The 21,704-nt window shown below is 46.8% G+C and overlaps 1 protein-coding gene across 4 annotated transcripts in view; it reads right to left on the reverse strand.

Annotated features, from left to right (window-relative positions):
- SH3GL3 (SH3 domain containing GRB2 like 3, endophilin A3) overlaps positions 1–21,704 on the reverse strand; it is a 130,609-nt gene that overhangs the window by 68,188 nt on the left and 40,717 nt on the right. For 2 of the 4 annotated variants that reach the window (XM_042987933.1, XM_042987929.1), the window contains exons 2-3: positions 6,425–6,578; positions 4,884–4,969 (exon numbers count right to left, since the gene is read on the reverse strand). The exons of 1 other annotated variant lie outside the window; for it this stretch is intronic. In XM_042987933.1, coding sequence (XP_042843867.1) covers positions 4,884–4,969; positions 6,425–6,464 — 126 coding nt within the window. In that variant the 5' untranslated portion in view covers positions 6,465–6,578. The remainder of the gene's footprint in view (positions 1–4,883; positions 4,970–6,424; positions 6,579–21,704) is intronic. One more of the 4 variants, XM_042987930.1, reaches the window with a different exon arrangement.

Here is a 21,704-nt window from a genome sequence, read left to right on the forward strand (position 1 = left end):
ACGCTTTCTCCCCCCAACCCTGCCGCTTAATCAGCCACCAATTCCATTTCTTTCTCTCCATCCCCTTGAATGCATCCTCAGTCAGGCCACCATCACCTCGCCCCCAAACTATTCTAACAGCCTCCCAAACGGGCTCCTCCATTTCCCCTCCACCGGCTGCCAGTGAGATATCCAAAACACCAACCAGGTAATGTCACCCCCCACACTGACTCAGTGGCCCCTGTTGCCTTTAAAAGAAAACCCATACTCCTAAACACACCATACCATGCCCTCCGTGATCTGGCCGCCACCCACCTCTCTCCAGTCTCATTCACTGCCACTCCCCATAAGCACCCCACACTCCTCCATTCCTAAACTCTGAGTCACATAGAAGCACCCTGTTCTTTTTAAGTTTGAGAGAGAGCGAGAGAGAGGGCCCAAGCGGAGAAGGGGAAGAGGGAGAGAGAGAGAGAGAGAGAGAGAGGGGGAGAGAGAGAGAGAATCCCAAGCGGGCTCCACACCACCAGCTGCAGAGCCTGATTCAGGGCTCAAATTCACGAACCGCAAGAGGACGACCTGAGCCAAAGTCAGACACTCAACCGACCGAGCCACCCTGGCGCCCCAAAGTAGCCTGTTGTTTCCTGCCTTTGTACATGCTGCTTCCATTATCCACAAGCCTTTTCCCACCCAGCGAAACTTCAAGGCTCAGCTCAAGTGTCACTGCCATGTGTGGCCTGCCTCCTGATAAGACAGGGAAAACTAAAGGGACCCCATGAAAACCTGCTTTTGTTTCTCCTTTTCCTGCTCTGTTCTTGCCAGGACTATGCCCCTGCCACACACATGCCGCATAGAACAGATATGGATGTCCTCCTCATAAAGGTCACGGAGTTTCTTTGCAGTCCTCCAGCACAACAGGTAACATATAAGGAGTGACCGGGCAGAGTCATCATGAACTTCAGGACGACTCTTGGTTTTCCAAGACCACCGACTCACCAAGACCCCTGGTTCCAGGGCACAAGTGACTTATGGAGGACACCTTTGTTTGTGGATGCCTGAGAAGGGCCACATCCTCAATAAAAACCCCAGAGCCCACACAAAGATGAGACTCCTTCTTCTGGTCTGAGTCTCCCGGGTGCCCTGTCTATATCTACACTCTCTCTGTGACTTCAATAACCTGTCCTCACTTCCCCTCAGCTCACACTTTATTTCTATCCTGTGCAAAGCCAAGAACCCTCTTGGCTGGTCCTGAGGGCCCAGGGCTCTTGGACCCAGTCGGCTTGCATCACTGAGACCTAGCTGGGGGCCCCTCCTGTGGGTCCCCTTAACACAATAAGGGCTCCCTATGACCCAGCAATTGCACCACTAGGTGTTTATCCAAAGGATACAAAAATGCTGATTCGAAGGGGGCACACGCACCCCAATGTTTATAGCAGCGCTATCAACAATAGCCAAATTGTGGAAAGAGCCCAAATGTCCAACAAGTGACGAATGGATAAAGAAAATGTGGTATATACACAATGGAATACTACTCGGGGATCAAAAAGAATGAGATCTTGCCATTTCAACAATGTGGATGGAACCAGAGTGTATTATGCTAAGTGAAATAAGTCAGACAAAGACAAATATATGACTTCACTCATATGTGGAATTTAAGAAACAAAACAGATAAACGCAGGGGAAGGGAAGGAAAAATAAGATAAAAACAGAGAGGGAGGCAAACAGAACAAACTGAGGGTTGCTGGAGGGGAGGTGGGTAGGGGGATGGGCTAGCTGGGAGATGGGCATTAAGGAGGACAACTGTTGGGAGGAGTGCCGGGTGTTAAAAACTTCTTAATGTTTATTTTTTTAGAGAGAAAGATACAGAGCGCAAGTAGGGGAGAGGCAGAGAGAGAGGGAGACCCAGAATCCGAAGCAGGTTCCAGGCTCCGAGCTGTCAGCACAGACCCCAACACGGGGCTCAAACTCACGAACCGCGAGATCATGACCTGAACCGATGTCAGACGCTTAACCGACTGGGCCACTCAGGCGCCCCACTGGGTATTATATGTAAGTGACGAATCACTAAATTCTACTCCTGAAACCATTATTACACTATATGTTAACTAACTTGGACTTAAATAAACCAAAAACAAAATACAGTAAGTGCAAACACAGCCCTTATCACCCCTTATCACCCCACACAGCACAGTTTATGACGTGCTAGCCTCTCGCAATGGCCTCTGAGATCCCTGGAAACAAGACTGTGCCTGCCTAATTTGTCATGGTGTCCCCACCAGCAGAAGAGTGCATACCACACAGGTCTGTCCTGACTCCTGACCACAGACCACTGCCCCAAAATGCACTCAAGGGCACGTTAACGATATCGTTTGAATTTCTATTAGTGACACTTGTCTCCAATTAAAGTCCAGGGAAATCGGGCCCTGAATGATAGCAAGGAAATAACCATAAGATCTCTAAAACATGTGATCTCCTGGCCTGGAGACCTTCAGTGAAGTTAAAAAGATTAAAAAAAAAAAAAAATCTCATCACAGAGTTGCTAGATGGTAATAAGAGAAAATCATGACTATTCACTAAAGGAAAGCAAACCTATTATTTTAGTAAACTTTAGTAAAAAAGAAAAAAAAGCCTAGAATTAGTAATTTATGATTTTATCTACATCACTGTACACGAGTTATATGGGATGTAATCCCAAAAAGCTTTTTGAAAAATTCCTCCTATGAAAAGAAAACAGCTGAACAGAAATAACCAGTGAAAGGCATGTAGCTACACAATTTCTCTTTGGACATGGGAAGAGACATCCTTCGTAACGGAATGACAAAGAATACAGAACCTAGATTTTTTTTACAGAAAACAGCCAGTAGGTAAGCAACTTGGATGTGTTGAAGCTTTGGGGAGAAAAAGCTGATTCACCTACCACCTTGCAAATGAAAGCCTCTGGGGCCACAGAGGCCCTTCAGAGCTCCCGACCGGTGCATGTGACCCACTGCCACCTTCCCCTGCCTCACTCCCCGAGACTCTCAGAAAAGCCAGGCTTGGGGCACATGGGTGGCTCAGTCAGTGAAGCATCGGACTTTGGCTCAGCTCATGATCTCAACGGTTCGTGAGTTTGAGCCCCGTGAGTTGGGCCCTGGGTGGACAATGCAGCACCTGCTTGGGATTCTCTCTCTCTCTCTCTCTCAAAAATAAACAAACATTAAAAAAAAAAAAAAGGCAGACTTAAGTATAGCTTCCCAACAGGCAGAGAAGACATCCTCTGTGTAGTATGATCACTTTCTATGGCCTTGGTCACGCCCTCCGACCTCTGCTGTTTGGTTACATTGAACACTGCTGGGCACCAACTCTGGCCTTCCCGGTTCACTGCCGGAGGGTTTTGGTGATCTCTGGGGGCCGCTGTTGCTTTTGCCAGCACGTGGCTCTCGTAGCCGGGAAGACAATCTTTTCGGACTTCACAGTCAGCTGTTTTTGGAGATTTGAGGCCAGTGAGGGATGAGAAGAATAATGGCAAAAACAAAACATAGGCCATCCCAGATGCATAAATTAAGGCTGGGTCTGCACTCAGTGAGGAAGGCCAGAACATCTCCAGGATTTCGTAGAAGTTTCCCCAAAACTGAGGATGTGAACTCATTCCTAACTCCAAACTTCAGGTTAGGAAACAGCGCTGTCTGGAATGGCTTGGGATCCACACCCATCACAGGGCACCCTCAGTTAAGGTCCTACATGTGCCATTCAGGACCTTCCTTCCCAACTCTATTTCAACATGTTCTGCCCCTCTCCTGGGCACCCACCCTGCACCTCTCAGCAAACCCTCCCATGAGCCCTGCCCTTCCAAACTCCTCCAAGGACGGGCACCTTAAAATACTCATTTGTTTGGGGGGGCGCCTGGGTGGCTCAGTCAGTTGAGCGTTGGACCCTTGGTTTTGGCTGAGCTCATGACTTCACGGTTCATTAGATCAAGCCCCACATCAGGCTCTGCGTTGACAGCCTGGAGCCTGCTTGAGATTTTCTCTCCCTCTCTCTCTGCCCCTCCCCCGCTCCTGGGCGTGCAAACGCTCTATAAATAAATACATATGTATATACATAAATAAATAAATACTCATTTGTTTTCACGATGTCCTCTTAGCCCAAGGCTACAGGGCTAAAATCAAGTGAACTGTCATTGATGTAGTCGCAAAGAAACAGTAACAATAAAATGTATGGTCGCTCTATTTTGAGATGCTGATAAGAGAAAAGGAAAGGTAGAAATGAACACTGCATTCTCTTCCTTCCTATGAAAACTTCCGCGGCCTTGCTCAACATTTCACAACTGTACTTCCTCTCCAGGATGTGTCCCTGAATTGCATGTAAACCTGGTTTTCATCATTCAAAACACATTCTAAATTCACTTTAGAGGCTTAAAAGTGTCACTGAAGAATCCTTTGCTAAAAAAAATGAAAGGGTGTTAATGGTCCAAAAATCGCCCTTCTATTTGTCATACAAATTCATATGTGGGTATATCAGCTTCTCTTAAAATGCTGAACATCTCTTATGATTGAGGGGAAAAGGTAATTAGTTAAGCTCTGTAAAAAATAGTTTTTCGGGGCACCTGGGTGGCTCAGTCGGTTAAGCGTCCGACTTTGACTCAGGTCATGATCTCACGGTTCGTGAGTTCGAGCCCCGTGTCGGGCTCTGTGCTGACGGCTCAGAGCCTGGAGCCTCCTTCGGATTCTGTGTCTCCCTCTCTCTCTGCCCCTCCTCTGCTTGCGCACTCTCTCTCTCTCTCTCTCAAAAATAAAACAAAAAACTAAAAAAAATAGTTTCCCACTTGTTCTTGCTCTAGCCCCCACAGGCTTTTTCCGCCAGCCACACAATAGGCTTCCTTGGACTCTTTAATCAGGAAGAGACCATTCTGGGATCTCAAAACCGACCTTAGAGCCTGCATATGTTTTGCCTCTTCTTTGCGAAACGGAGATTGACTCAGAAAACTTAGTAATTCTGCTTTTCTCAGAAACAGCTGCAATGACAACGCAGGAAAAGAAAATCAGTGGGTCGCACTGAACTCGGGAGCCAAATCAAGGTGGGAGCACTCGTGCGGCCACGGAGCCTGGGCAACACCCAAGCCAGGTCCAGCCCGCATGTGACGATGAGGCCCACCTAGGCCCGCACCTGCCCCCACCGGCCCTGTGGCGAGGGGAGATGCCGAGGCGTGTGCTGCCCACGTCATGCCGTGGCAGGTGTGGTGTGGGGGAGACCGTCCCTACGAGCTAACGCCTTGGGGTCGGACCTTACGCCGTGGCGGTTGCGGGTGCATTCCGTTACCATTCAAAGAAGTAAACACCCGAGATGAGGGGCACAAGGAGAGCTTCCTGTTAGGATGGTCCCTCCTGCCTCTGCGAGCTCCTCCTGCCTTAAAAATGCTGCGGGTCCTGCAAGGTCGGGTTTCAACTTTCCCCTCACCTCTTCTCACACTCTTGGAAACTTCTGCACACTCTCAAAGGTTCACTTACCACCAAGCACCCAAATTAGCAGCTCCAGCCCCAAATCACTCTCCTGAGTCCCAGACGCACACACCCAGCTGCCTCCTCGATGTCCAAGCCGACATGCCCCAGACCCCTCATCCCCCCTTCCACCCGGCATCTGTTCTCCCTGGCCCCCTTGCCCAGACAGCTCCAGACCCACACAGACCCAGGGGGCTGGGAGAGGACCCAGAACAAGACCTCGGATGTCGTGACCTGTCGCTCTGACCTGGAAAAGCCACACGAATCTCAAACCGATCCAACTTGCCTTTGGGAAATGATCAGACACAACTGTTGCCCCCGAGCCCCCCTTGCCGGCCACGGGACACCGGCCTCAGTGCGGACACGGCCCCTGCCAGGAGCCACTACTTGGTGCACACACACCAGAGAGCTGGCCACCACCCCGAAACGACCCCCAGGCCACAGCCTCTGGAACCAGCAATCGACGCGCACTACGGCCTTCGTGTTGAGGCAGGACGACGACCTCGTCTCCGCTCCAGCCCCACCCTCTGCGTCTGCTTGGTGGCTCTGGGACGGGACTCCAAAATCTGCATCGCTCGGGCTTCTGGTTATGTTCCAAGAGCGGAAACAAAGGCAGAGGGAAGGAAAGGGTGCTCTCGCTGCGTCCCGCCTCCACCCTTCCGGGAGCTCGGGCACCTGGTGTCCCAGCTCAAAGCATCCCTGCAGGTGGGCACGGCCCAGGACAGCCTCGCCTCTCCTCTCCTCTCCTCTCCTCTCCTCTCCTCTCCTCTCCTCTCCTCTCCTCTGACCGCATGGGGCTTTTAGTACCGCCCCTTCCTTCTGCCCCGCACCCCTGCAGGCAGCAGCCTCTTCCTGGAGTTCCTACCCTCTAGATGATTCCGGCTTCCATGCTGGTTCCTTCAGCCCCCCAACCCCCATTTGAGCAGAAACCCCTCGTACGTGAAATACTCAGCGTGGTTCCTACCGCCTACCTGCTCCGTGAGATAGGATACACGATCTCTTTCGCTCCATCGTCTGTGTACTCCCGTTACAGATTTCATGTCTTACTCACAAAACCGCACTTTCCCCTGCAGAAGTCTGGACATTTGGTTACCATCTATTCTGCCAAGGAGACTGGTTTTCAGACTGGAAAGGGAAGAACCAGTATCGGTAACAAGGATCTAAAACCTCAGAAAGAGGCCAGCCGGACAGGCAGCTAATTCTGGGCCCCACACTCCCCATGACTCAACTTTCAGATTCTCAAGTCAACTTTATACCAGAACATTTAACAGGTGAAGAGAAATGCGGGCCTGTCTTAAATGGTGGCTTTTTCTCTGGGTGGACACCAACACATTTGAAGATCTGATGAAGAAGATGACTCCTCCCCTCCTGACCCTCTCTCTTTGGTAACCCCCTTTCCCCCCACCATCCACAGAGCCCCATCAGCCCCACCTCCGCAGGGTACGACACCGCCTGAGAGACCGTGGACAGACAGATGGCACAGATTCGGAGTGGCCAGCTGTCCTGCGGCCCACAACGTGACTTTGTTTTCTTTAAGTTCAAAACTAGGTAAAAGGAACCATAGTATTTGGGGGTCCCCACTTAGGTTGTACAACTATAAATAAAAGCAGTCAGTGACCGCTATTGAAGGCAGGACAGGAGCTACTTTTAGGGGGAATGAGGAGGCTATAAATAGAAGGAGTACAGAGTACATTTTCTGGGGGGTGCTTGTAATGTTCTATTTCTGATTTCTGACTATTCAATTTATAATAATCCAAAGGTCTGCACACGTGTGTTTTATACTCTAAAAACATAGCATAGGGGGGAAAAAAACTACTAAAGAAACAACACTCAGGTCAAGACATGGAACACCAACAGCAACCCAGAAGGTCCCCATGCACCCCGTTGCGGTACAACCATCTCCCCTCCCCCAAGATTGCCACTCTCCTGACTTTTACCCGCGAGGTGGACACTAGCAAATACGACAGTTCACCTCAGTCTGTTTTGATTTGTATACAAATGGGAATCGATTTAATGTTTGCATTTGGGTTTGAAAACTGCTCTTGACGGATCAATGAATTACCGTGATGCATACGCTTCTTCCAACATAGTATCTCTGTAGAGAATTAAATGTGGTCCCGCTGGAACGACGATAGCATGCTAGAACCTCACAAGTGTGTGCGAGGCCACGTTGAGAGCATCCGTTTAGATTCAGCAAATAAAATAAATGCAAAATTGGGTTGGGAGTTTTATGTGCATTTAATTCGAAACAACTTTGGACTCCACAGTTGCCTTAAAGCTGTAAGTTCAAGTTCACAATCACTTTTATGTTTACACTTATTTAAGTAACAATATTCGTAATAAAACTAAACTTAACTCAACACAAGGAATTCCTTATAAGCCGGGTCCCTCCTTCACACGGGTTTGAGAAACCCTGCCTGGGAATCAGCTTTCGCTCTGCCACCTCCCCCTTCCCCACGTCGTCCCCAGGGGCCACAATTGCCACCAAAAGCCAGGCCCTCTCAAGCAGAACACTTGCCAAATAAACCACATCATTTCCGTGTGGTGATGTCAGGCTCTCTGCCTGTTGACTCTGAAATTCATTCCAGTTCCATTTGTCATACAGGTGATCAAAGCTGGGGACCGAATTAAGGCACAGGGAGTAAGTGAAGTGTGAGAACAGTGTATTTGAAATGCTAACGATGATTATCCAAGCTCAGGCTCCTATTTAGGCGTCCTCCTGGCTTAATTATGATCCCATGGAGAAAAGCCCTCACCCAGGATACTTGTTTTCTACAGCTGCTATAAGACATTACCACAATTTAGCAGCTTAAACCAGCACAAATGAATTTCCTTACAGTCCTAAAGGTCAGAAGTCTGAATGTGTCTCCCAGAGCGAAAATCAAGGTGTCCACACCTCTCGTTCCTCCTGGAGGCTCCAGGTGACGATCCCTTTCCCCACCTTTTCTAGCTTCTAGAAGCCACCGCATCCCTTGGCCCCTGGCCCCTGAATCACATCACCCCAACCTCTTGTTTCCATCTTCACATTACCTTCTCCTCTGTTCTTCCAGTGTTTTGTAACGACCCTGTGACTACATCAGACCCCCGACCAGGTCATCTGGGATAATCGCCCCATCTCTCAAGATTTGATCTAATTAAATTTAATTAATTTGATTTCATTTAATCGCGTCTGCAAAATTCCCCTGCCATATACAGTAACATTCACAGGTTCCAGGGATTAGGACGCAGACATTTTAGGGGCTCACACCCAGGTAGCAGAGGTCTGACCTAAGACAGGGTCAAGGCACAAACACAACAAGAGGCACAAACAGACGTTCAACTACTGTGGTAGCAGAAATGTATGTGGTCTTCCTCCCAGGTTTCTGCAGAGAGCTCTGAAAACCTTCGGAATTTCCTGAGCGATAGGAGCATCTTTGGTCATTCATTCATAAGGACTGCCTCTAGAGCAACACCAGAGTTTATGCCAATGAAGGACTTAGGGTGGGGGCCTTGGGACAGGACTGGTCACCAGAAAGCTCAAGTGATCAGACGGCTGGAACTTTTAGTCCAAATCCCAACCTCCAGGGGAGGGGAGAATCAGTTGCCAAAATGCCAATGATGTGATCAGTCAAGCCTGCTTAATGAAGCCTCCATAGTAACGCAAAAGGACAGGGTTCGGAGAGCTTCTGGGTTGATGAACACGTGGAGATTTGGGGACAGTGGGTCTCTAAGAGAGCACGGAAGCTCCTCTCCTCTCCCCATATACCTTGTCCCAAGTATCTCTTCCATCTGGCCGTTCCAGAGTGACATCCTTTCGTAACGAGCTGGTGATCTAGTGAGTACAAAGTTTCTCTGAGTTCTGTGAGCCGCTCTAGCAGATTGATGAGCCCAAGAAGGGGGTGTGGGAACCTCCTAGGTACAGCTGGTAAGTCAGGAGCACAGGTGACAGCCTGGACTTGCAGTTGGTGGCAGAAGTAGGAGCGAGGGGCCGGTCACGTGGGCCGGAGCCCTTCACCTGTGGGGTGTGACGCTGCCTGCAGGTAGACTGTGTCAGAATTGAGTTCACTGCTTCGTGATGTTGGAAAAACTATCTTAATTACAATGCACTACTGTAGATTAAAAACAACAACAACAACAACCACCATTTTTACAACTGCCACATTCTTTCTAACTGGAAAACAATTCAAAGAATTCTCTTTTGCTTATTTATTTATTTATTTATTTAGCTGAGGGCGAGGAAGAGAGAGAGAATCCCCAGCAGGTTCCATATCCAGCATGGAGCCCCCCGCCAAGGGGCTCGATCTCACCTCGGTGAGATCGTGACCCGAGCCCAAATCAAGAGTCCGATGCAAAACCGACAGAGCCACCCGGGCGCCCCTCCCTTTTGCTTCGCTAAAACAATTTTTAAAAATAGTTTTTTTTAAATAAACGTCTGGCTTACAGGGAAGCTGCGAGACTTACAGAGAGCTCCCCCGTGCTACAGAGCTCTCCAATACCCTTCACCCATTCCCAAATGTCACTTCATGTCCTTTTAGTCCCCAAGCCCCTCTGTCTCCCTCCCTCTCTCTCTTCCCTAAGCCATTTTGAGAACATAGGCAGACGTGATGCCCCCCTCGCCCCTAAACACACCCCCGTGCACTTTAGCTTTTAAAAGAGTTTGCTGGACTGAAATGTCGGTGGGAAAAGTTTTCCAAGGGAAATAGTCTCTTCAGGTCCCAACATTCAAAGAAGATGAGCCATCGTTCCGGAAAGTGGAGCATCACACCTCACTGTATCACGGAAAAGTTATTTTTCCCATTATTTCATCCCACGCCCTGGGCCCCCAGACCTCTCGTGAGCAGGTCCCTGCAGTGCACCGTCTCCCTCCACTGCCAGGAGCTCAGCAAAGCCGCCTACGAACAGCACAGAAGGAACAACGACGGAAAACAACCCTCAGGGATGGGTTGTTGCACATTATTTTCTCTACGTGCAAATCCTAAGTAAACTGAAACCCCCTCTGGGATGAGAGCTATTCCACCATGTCTGCAGCGCTCCGTACTTCCTGTCCATCTCATAACCATCCACGTACGATGGCGATCACCCCTTCTGATCCTTACTCATTTACCGTTTCTGCTCTTGGTCACTTTGGGGATGAAATGGAAAAACTTCCAGCTGGCAAAGATTCATCGTGCCCTGGCTTGAGTGGGAGGCAGAAATCAACACAGGGTCAGCATAAACTGGAAGAGACAGACGGGCAAACCCCAAAGAGCACAGCGACAGGAAGTCGCGTCTAGGGCAGAGGGTGAGGGAAGCGCTCTGGGCGGGAGCAGGATGGCCATTAGGCCCTGGAGACCGAGCGCCATTTGGGGAGGCTGAGAGGAGGGGGAAGGGAATTCCCAGTGAAGGGAAAGCATGAGCCAACGCACCACGGGATGCAGGTGCCGCGTGTCTAGGCACAGAAGGTGACACACCCGATGTGGCTCAACAATGGAGGGCTTGGGTAGATCAGGAAAGCTGTGACGCCATGTTGTATTACTTGACGGTCTTTATTCCACAGTCACGATCGCTCTCTCAGAAAAAGAAATGTCCTTCCCATCACCAAGTAATTAACACCCTGTAAGGTTTTTCACGTTTATTTATTTTGTGAGAGACAGAGACAGCACAAGTGGGGGAGGGACAGAGCGAGAGGGACAGAGAGAATCCCAAGCAGGCTCCATGCTACCAATGCAGAGCCTGACATGGGGCTCGAACTCACAAAACCGCGAGATCATGGAAACCAACAGCCGGACGCTTAACCGACTGAGCCGCCCAGGCGCCCCTCCCAGAAGCCTTCTGACTCCAAGAGTCAGGGGACCTCAGAGAAAGCAAGAAATTAGATTCATATTAAATAAACAGAGAATTGTTAAGAAAGCAAAGATTAAATACATTTTACCCAAGGTGGGTTTTTTGGTTCTTTTTTTTTTTTAATTGCCTTAAATACAGACTCTTACGCTGGTATGTAGCTAATGTCCACGTCCCTCATTCCAGGAAGGCAACCTCACCCACAGCCCCAACGCTGGCAGTAAGATTTCTTGAGGAGTTTTCAAAACCCCCAGCAGGGCTGGGCCACGTCCCTTAAGGAACAGGTGGCGTTTGCCTCCCTGGGAGGACCTATCAGGGACATCCCAGACCTCCTCGTGGGACCTGGTCTGAAGATCCTGTACCACTGCTTATCCACGTGACCCTCCCACGGCAGGGAGTCTGTCCTGCCGACACCACACAGAACCACAGGATGAGTGACTGTCCATCCGAGGGCCTGGCCCCTTTTAGGTCCAGTATTGCCCCAAGTGACAAAGCCCCTCTTGCCTTGGGACCCCCGTGAGCTTATCCATATGCAACCCTAAGGCAAAGGCACTACCCCACACCCGCCAGGTCTGAGGTGGGGGTGCTAGGAGAAAATCCCAGGACAGGTGGCAAAGGTAAGGGGGTGTGGCTTCTCAGGAGCCATCATGAATTGGGGGTGGGGGGGAGAACACACATGCAGAACACCTGGGGAGAGCAAAATGGGGCCCTTTCATCGTGACCCTGGAGACTACAGCAGGTGGTTAGGGATGCTCACAGGCCAAGAGAACAGGAGTTTGCAAACTTTTTAAATGTTTAAATGTCGCAAACATTTTCAATGTGTATTTACTTTGAGAGAAGCATCAGCAAGCGAGTTGGGGGGAGGGGCAGAGAGAAGGCAGAGAGAATCCCAAGCAGGCTTCGTGCTGTCAGTACAGAGCCCGACCTGGGGCTCGAACTCACGAACCGTGAGATCATGACCTGAGTCGAAGTCAAGAGTCAGATACTCAACCAACTGAGCCACCCAGGCGCCCCACAAAACTTTGGGATTTTAAAGGCAGTAAATAACAACAGTAGTACTAGTAATCGTAAGAATAATAAAAAATATATTATTACAAATGTATTACAGAGGTGCTATAAAATATATATTATAAAGTAGTTTACTAAAGATTTTCATATGTATTTATTTTATAGAATAAATAAATATAAAACATTACAGTAATTATTAATAATTTACTATTATTGTTTCCATACAACAAAGTGTTTCTAACTATTCATTCTTAGGAAAGGCTCAGTCGGTTGAGCGTCCGACTTCAGCTCAGGTCACGATCTCACGGTTCGAGAGTTCGAGCCCCGCGTCGGGCTCTGTGCTGACAGCTCGGAGCCTGGAGCCTGCTTCGGATTCTGTGTCTCCCTCTCTCTCTGCCCCTCCCCCGCTCATATTCTGTCTCTCTCTCTCTCAAAAATAAATAAACATTAAAAAAAAATTTAAAAAAGGAAAGGCTACTTCAATGCTTCTTTTTTTTAAACTACTGCTGCTTCCTTTAAATACTAAAATTATAAGTAGATCATGATCTCCGAAATCAAGGAAATTCAGATTCGACAGAAACTCACTTTTTTTCCGTATTTGTCTTTAACTCTCCTCATTTTGCAGAGGACCAGTGAACACTTCAGAGAAGGAATCCACACGAGGAGCTGGAGAGTTCGTCTGAGTGGGTACCAGGCACTCGTGCCAGCCCTGTTTCTACCTGTAGTCCTTCGGGGGGCTCTCCGGAGCAGATGCCTCCTATGGAGGGGAAGGCCGGCATGCACCCTGGGGTGCCAGCGCCCAAGGCATCCTTTTATGCACTCTGCTCTTCTGATTGGCCAGTTCCCTTTTGGGAAAGCCTGAACGCCTTACCCCTGCTGGGTGGTGGGCCTGCTTCCAAAGCAGTCCTTTGCAGAGCCAGGGAGAGGATTAACCGACCGCTTCCCTCTTTTCCCTTTGGCTGATAGGAAGCTCATCATCAAATCTGAGGGTCAATGATAGCAACTCTGTTGACCTCTTTACAGATGTGTTTACATATACATCTACTCCCACAGACCCCCACGAGCCTTGACTTTACCACGATGTATTTACAGTTTCCCTGATCATGATTCATCGTTCTAGTTAACATTTTACTTTTTAAATTTCTTACAAGCTCCTTCAAATCCTACGTGGGACAGAGAATATAAACAAAAATAACTTTTGAGTTCAAATTATAAAATTCTGCTAAAACCATTCGCTGAGAGGTGATAGCTGAGGCAAACGTAAGGCCTTTTTAGGTAATAACCAAACTGCAAAGCAAAAATCATTTTATACCACCATATTAGGTAGTAGGGCCCAAACTCGTATGAAGAAAAGCTATTTTTTTCCCTGAAAGATATAATATAGCGGGCCATCAGCTTAATTTACAATTCACAGAGCTTCTAAACAATAAGAGGCACTTTTCTTTCCCATGAACAAAGACGTTTTATTCATATGTGAATAAAGCAAAGATTCTTTCTATCCTATCTACATGAAGCGATTCTGCATTTCTATACAAAATGAGGTATTTTTGCACCAGGCAGAGCCCTATTACTGAATTGCTGTGCATTGTGGATGAAGCTGTCTGATTGCACATGCATTAACAACAAAAAGCACTTTGTACTACCAAAGAAGAAAAGAAATCCTTAAGCCTTCCATGACACTCTCTTCTGTCTTTCCTTCAACATAAGGCCAATTGGCGAACCCATACGTCATATGCATTCACTTCGAGCCTAGCACGGGGCATGCCCCAGAAGGGTGGAGAAAGTGTGTGTGGGCCCACAGCAAAAGGACCAAGGCAAAGAAACTCCACCCCAGATGTTTCTAGGCTGTTCTTGGTTGTGAAATAAAACTGGAGGTGAGGGCGGAAAGTGTGAGCTCCCCAAAGTGATGGTGAGCTCCTCTAAGACGGTGAAAACTAGTTTCTACTCATTCTAGGGTTAAACCCCTGAATTATTCATATTTCTTGATAATCTCAGAGGCATTATAAAAACAGCATTTCCTTTAAAGAAGTTGGCCCTCTTTCCTTCTCCAAAAGTTTAAATCGTCTTCTTAGAGTGTAAATACGGTTCTTAAGTTTAACAGGCACCAGCATGGACCCAACCTGTTGGATTTAACAGAAACCAACCTTTATCACACGAACAAAACTGGATTTGAAATAGGGCGTCCTAACTTAAAAACAAAGTTCTTCATCACTCCCACTCTTGAGCAACAAATTACCGAGCTGTTCGGAGCTCCTGGGTGAATTGCTCGAGACAAGTGAGACGGCAGAAAATAAACACTAATTTAAAGCTGATATCCAGGGATCATCTGGTCGCAAAACACGGACTTCAGAGTAAGTCCTTGGCACGCCCCGGGAGGGGCTGGGGAGAGGGACTTCACCCCAGTAACATCCCTGGGCTCTGATCCCAGCACATGCAGGGGACGCCTCCTGCTTCCTGGCCTCCAACGCCTGTCGAGCTCCCTTCCCTACTTTTCCCCATGCAAGACAAGGCTCGAGCACGACACCCTGTTCCACAGACAACCCTGCTACCCTCACTCTTCTGTTCCACCTCTTTCCTTAAAAAAATGTGTATTTCTCGGAGCACCTGGGAGGCTCAGTCAGTTGAGCATCTGGTTCTTGATTTCGATTCAGGTCATGATCTCACAGTTCATGGGACTGAGCCCCATGATGGGCTCTGCGCTGACAGCACAGAGCCTGCTTGGGATTCTCTCTCCCCCTCTCTCTGCCCCTCCCCGGCTCACCCTCTCTCTTTCTCTCTCAGAATCAATCAATAAAAACTTTACAAAGAAAAATGTATATTTCTTAAATGTGTGGGCTTTTTTATTTTTATTTTTTTTAAACTGAGTTGAATCCTCAGCAGCTTTTTTTTAAGTTTATTTATTTTTGAGACAGAGAGAGACAGAGCATGAACAGGGGAGGGGCAGAGAGAGAGAGGGAGACACAGAATCGGAAGCAGGCTCCAGGCTCTGAGCCATCAGCCCAGAGCCTGACGCAGGGCTTGAACTCACGGACTGCGAGATCACGACCTGAGCTGAAGTTGGACACTTAACCGACTGAGTCACCCAGGTGCCCCTGTGTGGGCTTTTTTTAAAAAAAAAATTTTAATGTTTATTTCTGAGACAGAGAAAGACAGAGCATGAGTGTGGGAGGGGCAGAGAGAAAGGGAGACACGGAATCCGAAGCAGGCTCCAGGCTCCAAGCTGTCATCACAGAGCCCGACGCAGGGCTCGAACTCACAAACCGTGAGATCACGACCTCAGCCGAAGTCGGTCGCTCAACCGACTGAGCCACCCAGGCGCCCCAAATGTGTGGGCATTTTTAAAGCATACTAAAATACTCCATGTGTATAAAAAATCAAAGTGTTCATTCTATAAAGGCTCACCAAGCGCTTGATTCACAGGAACATCCTGGGCCTTTGCAACAGCAGCCTCCTAACAGCTTCCTGGCTTCTACCTTTGCCCCAGTAAAGTCTATTTTCATGGAACAACCAGAATGATCTTTTTGAGAGAGAGAGAAGAGAGGGCGCAAGTGAGCAAGGGGCAGAGAGAGGGAGAGAGAGGGAGAGAGAGAGAGAGGGAGAGAGGGAGAGAGAGAGGGAGAGAGGGAGAGAGGGAGAGAGGGAGAGAGAGAGAGAGAGAGAGAGAGAGAGAGAGAACTGAGGCTCACCTGGGACTCGTGTTTTACCGGAAGCGGGGCTCATGCTCACCCGGTGTAGGACTTGAACTCGCGAACTGTGAGCTCGCGACCTGAGCCGAAGTCAGATGCTGAACGACTGAGCCACCCACGCACCCCAGAATGATCTTTTTAAAATGTCAATCTACTTTGTTCCTGCAATATTCCAGAAGCCTCCCCTTACCACTCGGTGTGAAATCAGAGCCTTTAAAGTGAGCCCCACATGAAGAGTCCCCCATATCCTCCCAGACCACCCTCCTTCCCGTCACCCGGTCTCCTCCAGCGGCTCTCATTCCTGGTCCTCAAACTCCTTGGGTCCGCGCCTGCCCCAAGGCCTTCACTCAGGCTGTTCCCTCTGCCTAGGGCACCCTTCCGGCAGATACCTGCACAGCCAACTTCCTCCCTCCAAGTCTTTGTTCAGACCTTGCCTTGTCAATGGGACCTACGCTGACCACCCTATCTTAAATACGACTGCCCCACAGTTGCCTCTAACGCTCCTATCCATCTTCCCTCCGTTTTCTTTTTGTCCACAGTCCTTATCGCTTTTGAACTTACCACACAATACACTCATCTGTCTTGTTCAGATACATTCCAAGCACCTACAACAGTACTGGTATACAGTGGGTACTCAATAAATACGCTTCAAATGAATGAATGAATGAATGAATACCTAGATATCCAAGATGAGTCACACACACAAAAAAAATAAAATCAATAAAGGTCATTCGTTAAAAATAATATATATACAGTTGGGGCACCTGGGTGGCTCAGTCGGTTAAGCATTCACCTTCGGCTCAGGTCAAGATCTCATGGTTCGTGGATTTGAGCCCCACATCAGGATCTGTGCTGACAGCTCAGAGCCTGGAGCCTGCTCTGGATTCTGTGTCTCTGTGTCTCTATGGCCCTCCCCTTCTCGTGCTCTCTCTCTCAAAAAATAAACATGAAATATTAAAAATAAGTAAATAAATAAACTTTAAATTAATAATAATAATATGCACAAAAATAGATTTTAAAATATTACCAATAACCACTCAGGAAAACATTGCTTTAAACAGAATTGTTTATACAAATAAAACCTATGGCAAACAGGGAAGGGCAGAGCTGGGGTGGTGCCCAGCGTCTCAGCCAGTTCTCAGAACCCCTTGGTCTTGGTGGGAGAAGTGGTTGGAAAGCCACGCATTAGCAAACACTCAGAAGAGGGGCGCCTGGGTGGCCCAGTCGGTTGGGCGTCCGACTTCAGCTCAGGTCATGATCTCACGGTCCGTGAGTTCAAGCCCTGTGTCGGGCTCTGTGCTGACAGCTCAGAGCCTGGTGCCTGCTTCGGATTCTGTGTTTCTGTCTCTCTCTCTGACCCTCCCCGGTTCATGCTCTGTCTCTCTCTGTCTCAAGAATAAATAAACATTAAAAAAAAAAAGAAAAAAAGAAAACACTCAGAAGAAAAGGGGCTATTCACGGCAGCAGCAGAAAATATTAAGAATACTGAAGAATACTTGGAATACTGAAGAAGAATTTGCCAGACCCATGTTGAAATAAAACCTGCAAGATTTTATACCGAGGGACATAAAAGAATTTGAAAGTAAATGGTGATTCATGCCATATTCATAAGCAGGAAGATTCAAAATCCCCAACAAGTCCGTTTTCCCACAGATACATCTATAACAACCCCAATAATTCTGATGTTAATATTTTGAGAAAATGGACAAAAGGATCCTAGGACTCTTCTTGAAAATAAGTATGTGGAAAAAAAAAAAAAAAGTCAGGAATGCTGCAGAACACCACCAAGGAATAGGAACAGGCTTTACTAAAGATGTACCATAGAGCTACAGTAATTTTAAAAAGCAGAGAGTGCCTAAATCAGCAAAAGTGACAACAAACAAAACAGAAACTTCAGAAATAAAGCCAATATATCCAGGATGCAATTTTACAATACAAGTAGCATTTAAGATTGATAGCAAGAGGTCAAATTAGTCTATAACCTCACTAACCACGTTCATGACCCTGGAGGAAAAAAAAAAAAAAAACACTGCCATCAACCCAGTGTCAAAAAGATTCCTGATGAACTAATGGTGTAAACATTTTTTAAATGAAACTACAAAAATAAAACCACCATACATAGGTAAATATTTGTGTAATCCTGTAATCTGAGCCGAAAGGGCTTTCTAAATATAATTTCAAAATCAGAAACTATAATGGGAAAGACTAATAAAATTGAGTACAAAAAATCCTACTACATTAAAATAAAAAAATATTTGTATCAAAAGACATCATTGTCTTTAGAGAGTGAAAAGGCAAGCTATGGAGTAGGCAAAGATATGCACAACATACAGCAGAAGGAACTAGTATCTAGTATCTACAAAGAACTGCCACATATGAGAAAAAGACGGCCAACTTTAAAACGGACAAAATAGTTGAACAAGCAGGTCACGAAAAAGAAAATTCAAGTGGCCACCACATAAACGATAGAGTTTATAACTGCTTGGTTTCCACGGCAATGTATGTTGCAATCCCAATGAGTCATCACTACATGACGGGCAAAAATCTGAAAGTCTCACAATACCAAGTGTGGCCAAGGACACGAAACGATGGGAACTCTCATATCCTAACGGTGGAAGTGTGCATTAGAATAATCTGGCATTATCTGGGAAAGTTAAAGGAAAGATGAAGGCACCCACACCCTTCAGCCCAGCGATTGTCCCACCAGGAAAACCTGTGAAATGCGCCATGGGAAATGTGTCCAGAATATTCACCGCCACACTGTCAGTAACAGCCCACCAAACTGGAAAACAATGTAAATGAACATCAACAGGAGAAAAGATGCCTAAATAAGTGGAGTGTTTATACGGTGGATTTCTCGGCTGCAGACAAAATAATTTTAAAAAATAATGAAACTACGTGGATAAACATATATGCATAATATTGAAGACCCAATTAAAAAATATAGTCTGAGGGGCACCTGGGTGGCTCAGTCAAACAACCAGCTCTTGATTTCGGCACAGGCCACGATCTCACGGTTCATGAGACCAAGCCCTGCATTGGGCTCTGCACTGACAGCATGGAGCCTGCTTGAGAATCTCTCTCGCTCTCAGTCTCCCTCTCTCTCTGCCTCTGTCCCTCCCCTGCTCTTGCACACTCTCTCTCAAACTAAATAAACATTAAATTACTATGTATATTTATACACACACACACACACACACACACACACACACACACACACACATATAGTATGTCCCATGCATAAAAATTAAAAGTTGTATGCCACACTAAACTGTATTGTTTATACACACACATGGCTGGTAAAACTATAAGCCAGGAAATCATTAGTATAAAAAGTCAGAATAGTTGTATTTGTTATCCATCGCTGTGCAACATTACTCCAAAACTCAGCAACCTAACACTGCAAATGGGTATTACCTCACAGAGTTTCTGAGGCTCAGGAATCCAGAAGCATCCTAGCTGGGGGGTTCCGGCTCTGGTCTCCTGAGGTTGCAACACATAGCAACATCCTAACTCATCACCTGATACGCACTCAACTTTGACTATCAGCAAAACGAGGGAAACAAAGTTACTATCCAACAATAAGAAACTGCTTCAATAAATTATAGGACATCCCTATTACACAGCCACTAAAAATTACAATGTGGATCTGTACTTATCAGGGTATAAATATGGTCACAACGTGTCAGGTGAGAGAAAAAAAAAAAAACAGGCTTAAAACTGGTATATGTTATTTTTATATTTTCACAAACAAATGTAAACGTAATCATGCGGAATATACACCAAATATGAAGATTAACATAAATGCATGGTAATGAGATGCGGGTGTCTTTTTTTCTTCTTTTCTCCTTGTGTTTTACAATTTTTCTTCAGTGAACAAGATACGTGTGAAATACATGATTAAGTTAAAAACTAAAAGATCCAAAACGCTGCACACAGAAAAATCAAGAGGTATAAAGGTGTCACCTACAGGTTTGAAAATTTCAGCGCCCCATCACATGTTAGAGAGGGTCACATTTTTTAAGCACGTGTATTTAACCGCGGCCCACTGATCGAAGCAGTGGTATCTCACACAACCTTGGCTCCCTCACAGCCCCTGACATTGAGGCCCAATCCCAGGGGATTCTCGTTATTCTCAGTAGTTATGTTCTACAAAGTCAGCTCCAACCCTAATTAGTGAATACCGGGCCATTGCTCCTAGTGGAAATAGAGGTTAGGTTCCTGCCAGCCTCCGGTCACAGAAGCCTCTGATATGTATATTGGGAGCTCATCCGAATTGGCTTAGGACTTCAACGGGTGAACAGGCAAACAACGTGAACGAGTTATACCAGGAGAAAGACAATTAGCAAGTCAACCTGTAAGAGAACCTCGGGCCCAGTCGTTCCCACACGTTCATTCATGTATAGGTCACCTCCAGTGTGCAGAGCCCTGTGCTCCAGGAGACAAAGCAGAAAGGGTTAAGCCCCGGTCCTGAGGAGGGCAGGAGACAGAGGCATGGAGAAGAAAAATCAACCCCAACTGAATCCAGGAAGCAGGTGTGGCTGAACGCAGAGGTCATGGCTTCACCCTCTCCCCTACCGGTTTATACCTATATTCCCGATAACAGCAGCTGTTACAGACCTCACTCACCCCGGGCACCAGAACCGCCTCTGAGGCAGCACCACGACCTGTCTAGGGTCATCACATGCCCTATAAAGGCTCTACAACCTTAGCTCTGCAATTCTGATCTGTTTTCCACTTCTGCACACCGGTGAAGGGGATGTCTCCTACCCGGGAGAAGGTCATCCTGAAACAGTAAATTAGACTCTAGGAGAGACGCTACAACTTCGACACAAAGTTGTCACTCCGTCTAAAAAGTTAACCACATCTGGTGATGATGTTAACTCATTCTACAGATGAGAAATTTATACTATTCTTAGAGAGGAATTTGGTCTCTATAGGAGTTGTCTGCATGTGAAATACTGCAATTAACATGATTTATAAAACCCCTGTTTTTCTAATGAGTCATTGGGTTTCCTTCCTCTCCTACAAACTGTCCAGAAAGAGGCTGCTAAGTCTTAAATGCAAAATAGATTCCCACATGTCCAGCATGAGTAATTGAGATCTTGCACTCAAATAAGAAAATGAGTAAACTGACCTTTGAATGTCTCTTCCCCTTGTGGCCAATAATCTTACTCTGAATACCACCTCTAACTGTTCCAAGCATATTCAACGGGATCAAGATTAGCAAAATTAATTCTTTTTAATTTGTAGGTCAGGAGGAGAAAACAATTATTAGGTCAAAAAGTACTCTTATGATGCACTTTACAAATATGAAATTAGAATTTATCTCAAATACGAACGATATCCTTTATAACCTGGGTTGCTTACACTGTTAGGTTTCATAGAATGTAAAACTACAGGTTTTGGTTTTTTTTCAGAAAATAATTTCTTTTTTTATCTTAAATTTATTTATTTAAATTCAAGTTAGTTAACATACAACGTGGTATGGGTTTTGGGAGGAGAACCCAGTGATTCATCGCTTACACACGACGCCCAGTGCTCATCCCAACAGGTGCCCCCCTCAATGCCCATCATCCGTCTATCCCATCCGCCCTCCCCTCCCCTCCGGCAACCCTCGGTTTGTTCTCCATCATGAAGAGTCTCCTATGGTTTGCTTCCCTCTCTGTTTTTATCTTATTTTTCCTTCTCTTCCCTTATGTTCATCTATTGTGTTTCTTAACATGTGAGTGAAATCTGATATTTGTCTTTCTCCACC

This window comes from Panthera tigris, chromosome B3, assembly GCF_018350195.1.
Source record: "Panthera tigris isolate Pti1 chromosome B3, P.tigris_Pti1_mat1.1, whole genome shotgun sequence".
Classification (NCBI taxonomy): Eukaryota; Metazoa; Chordata; class Mammalia; order Carnivora; family Felidae; genus Panthera; species Panthera tigris.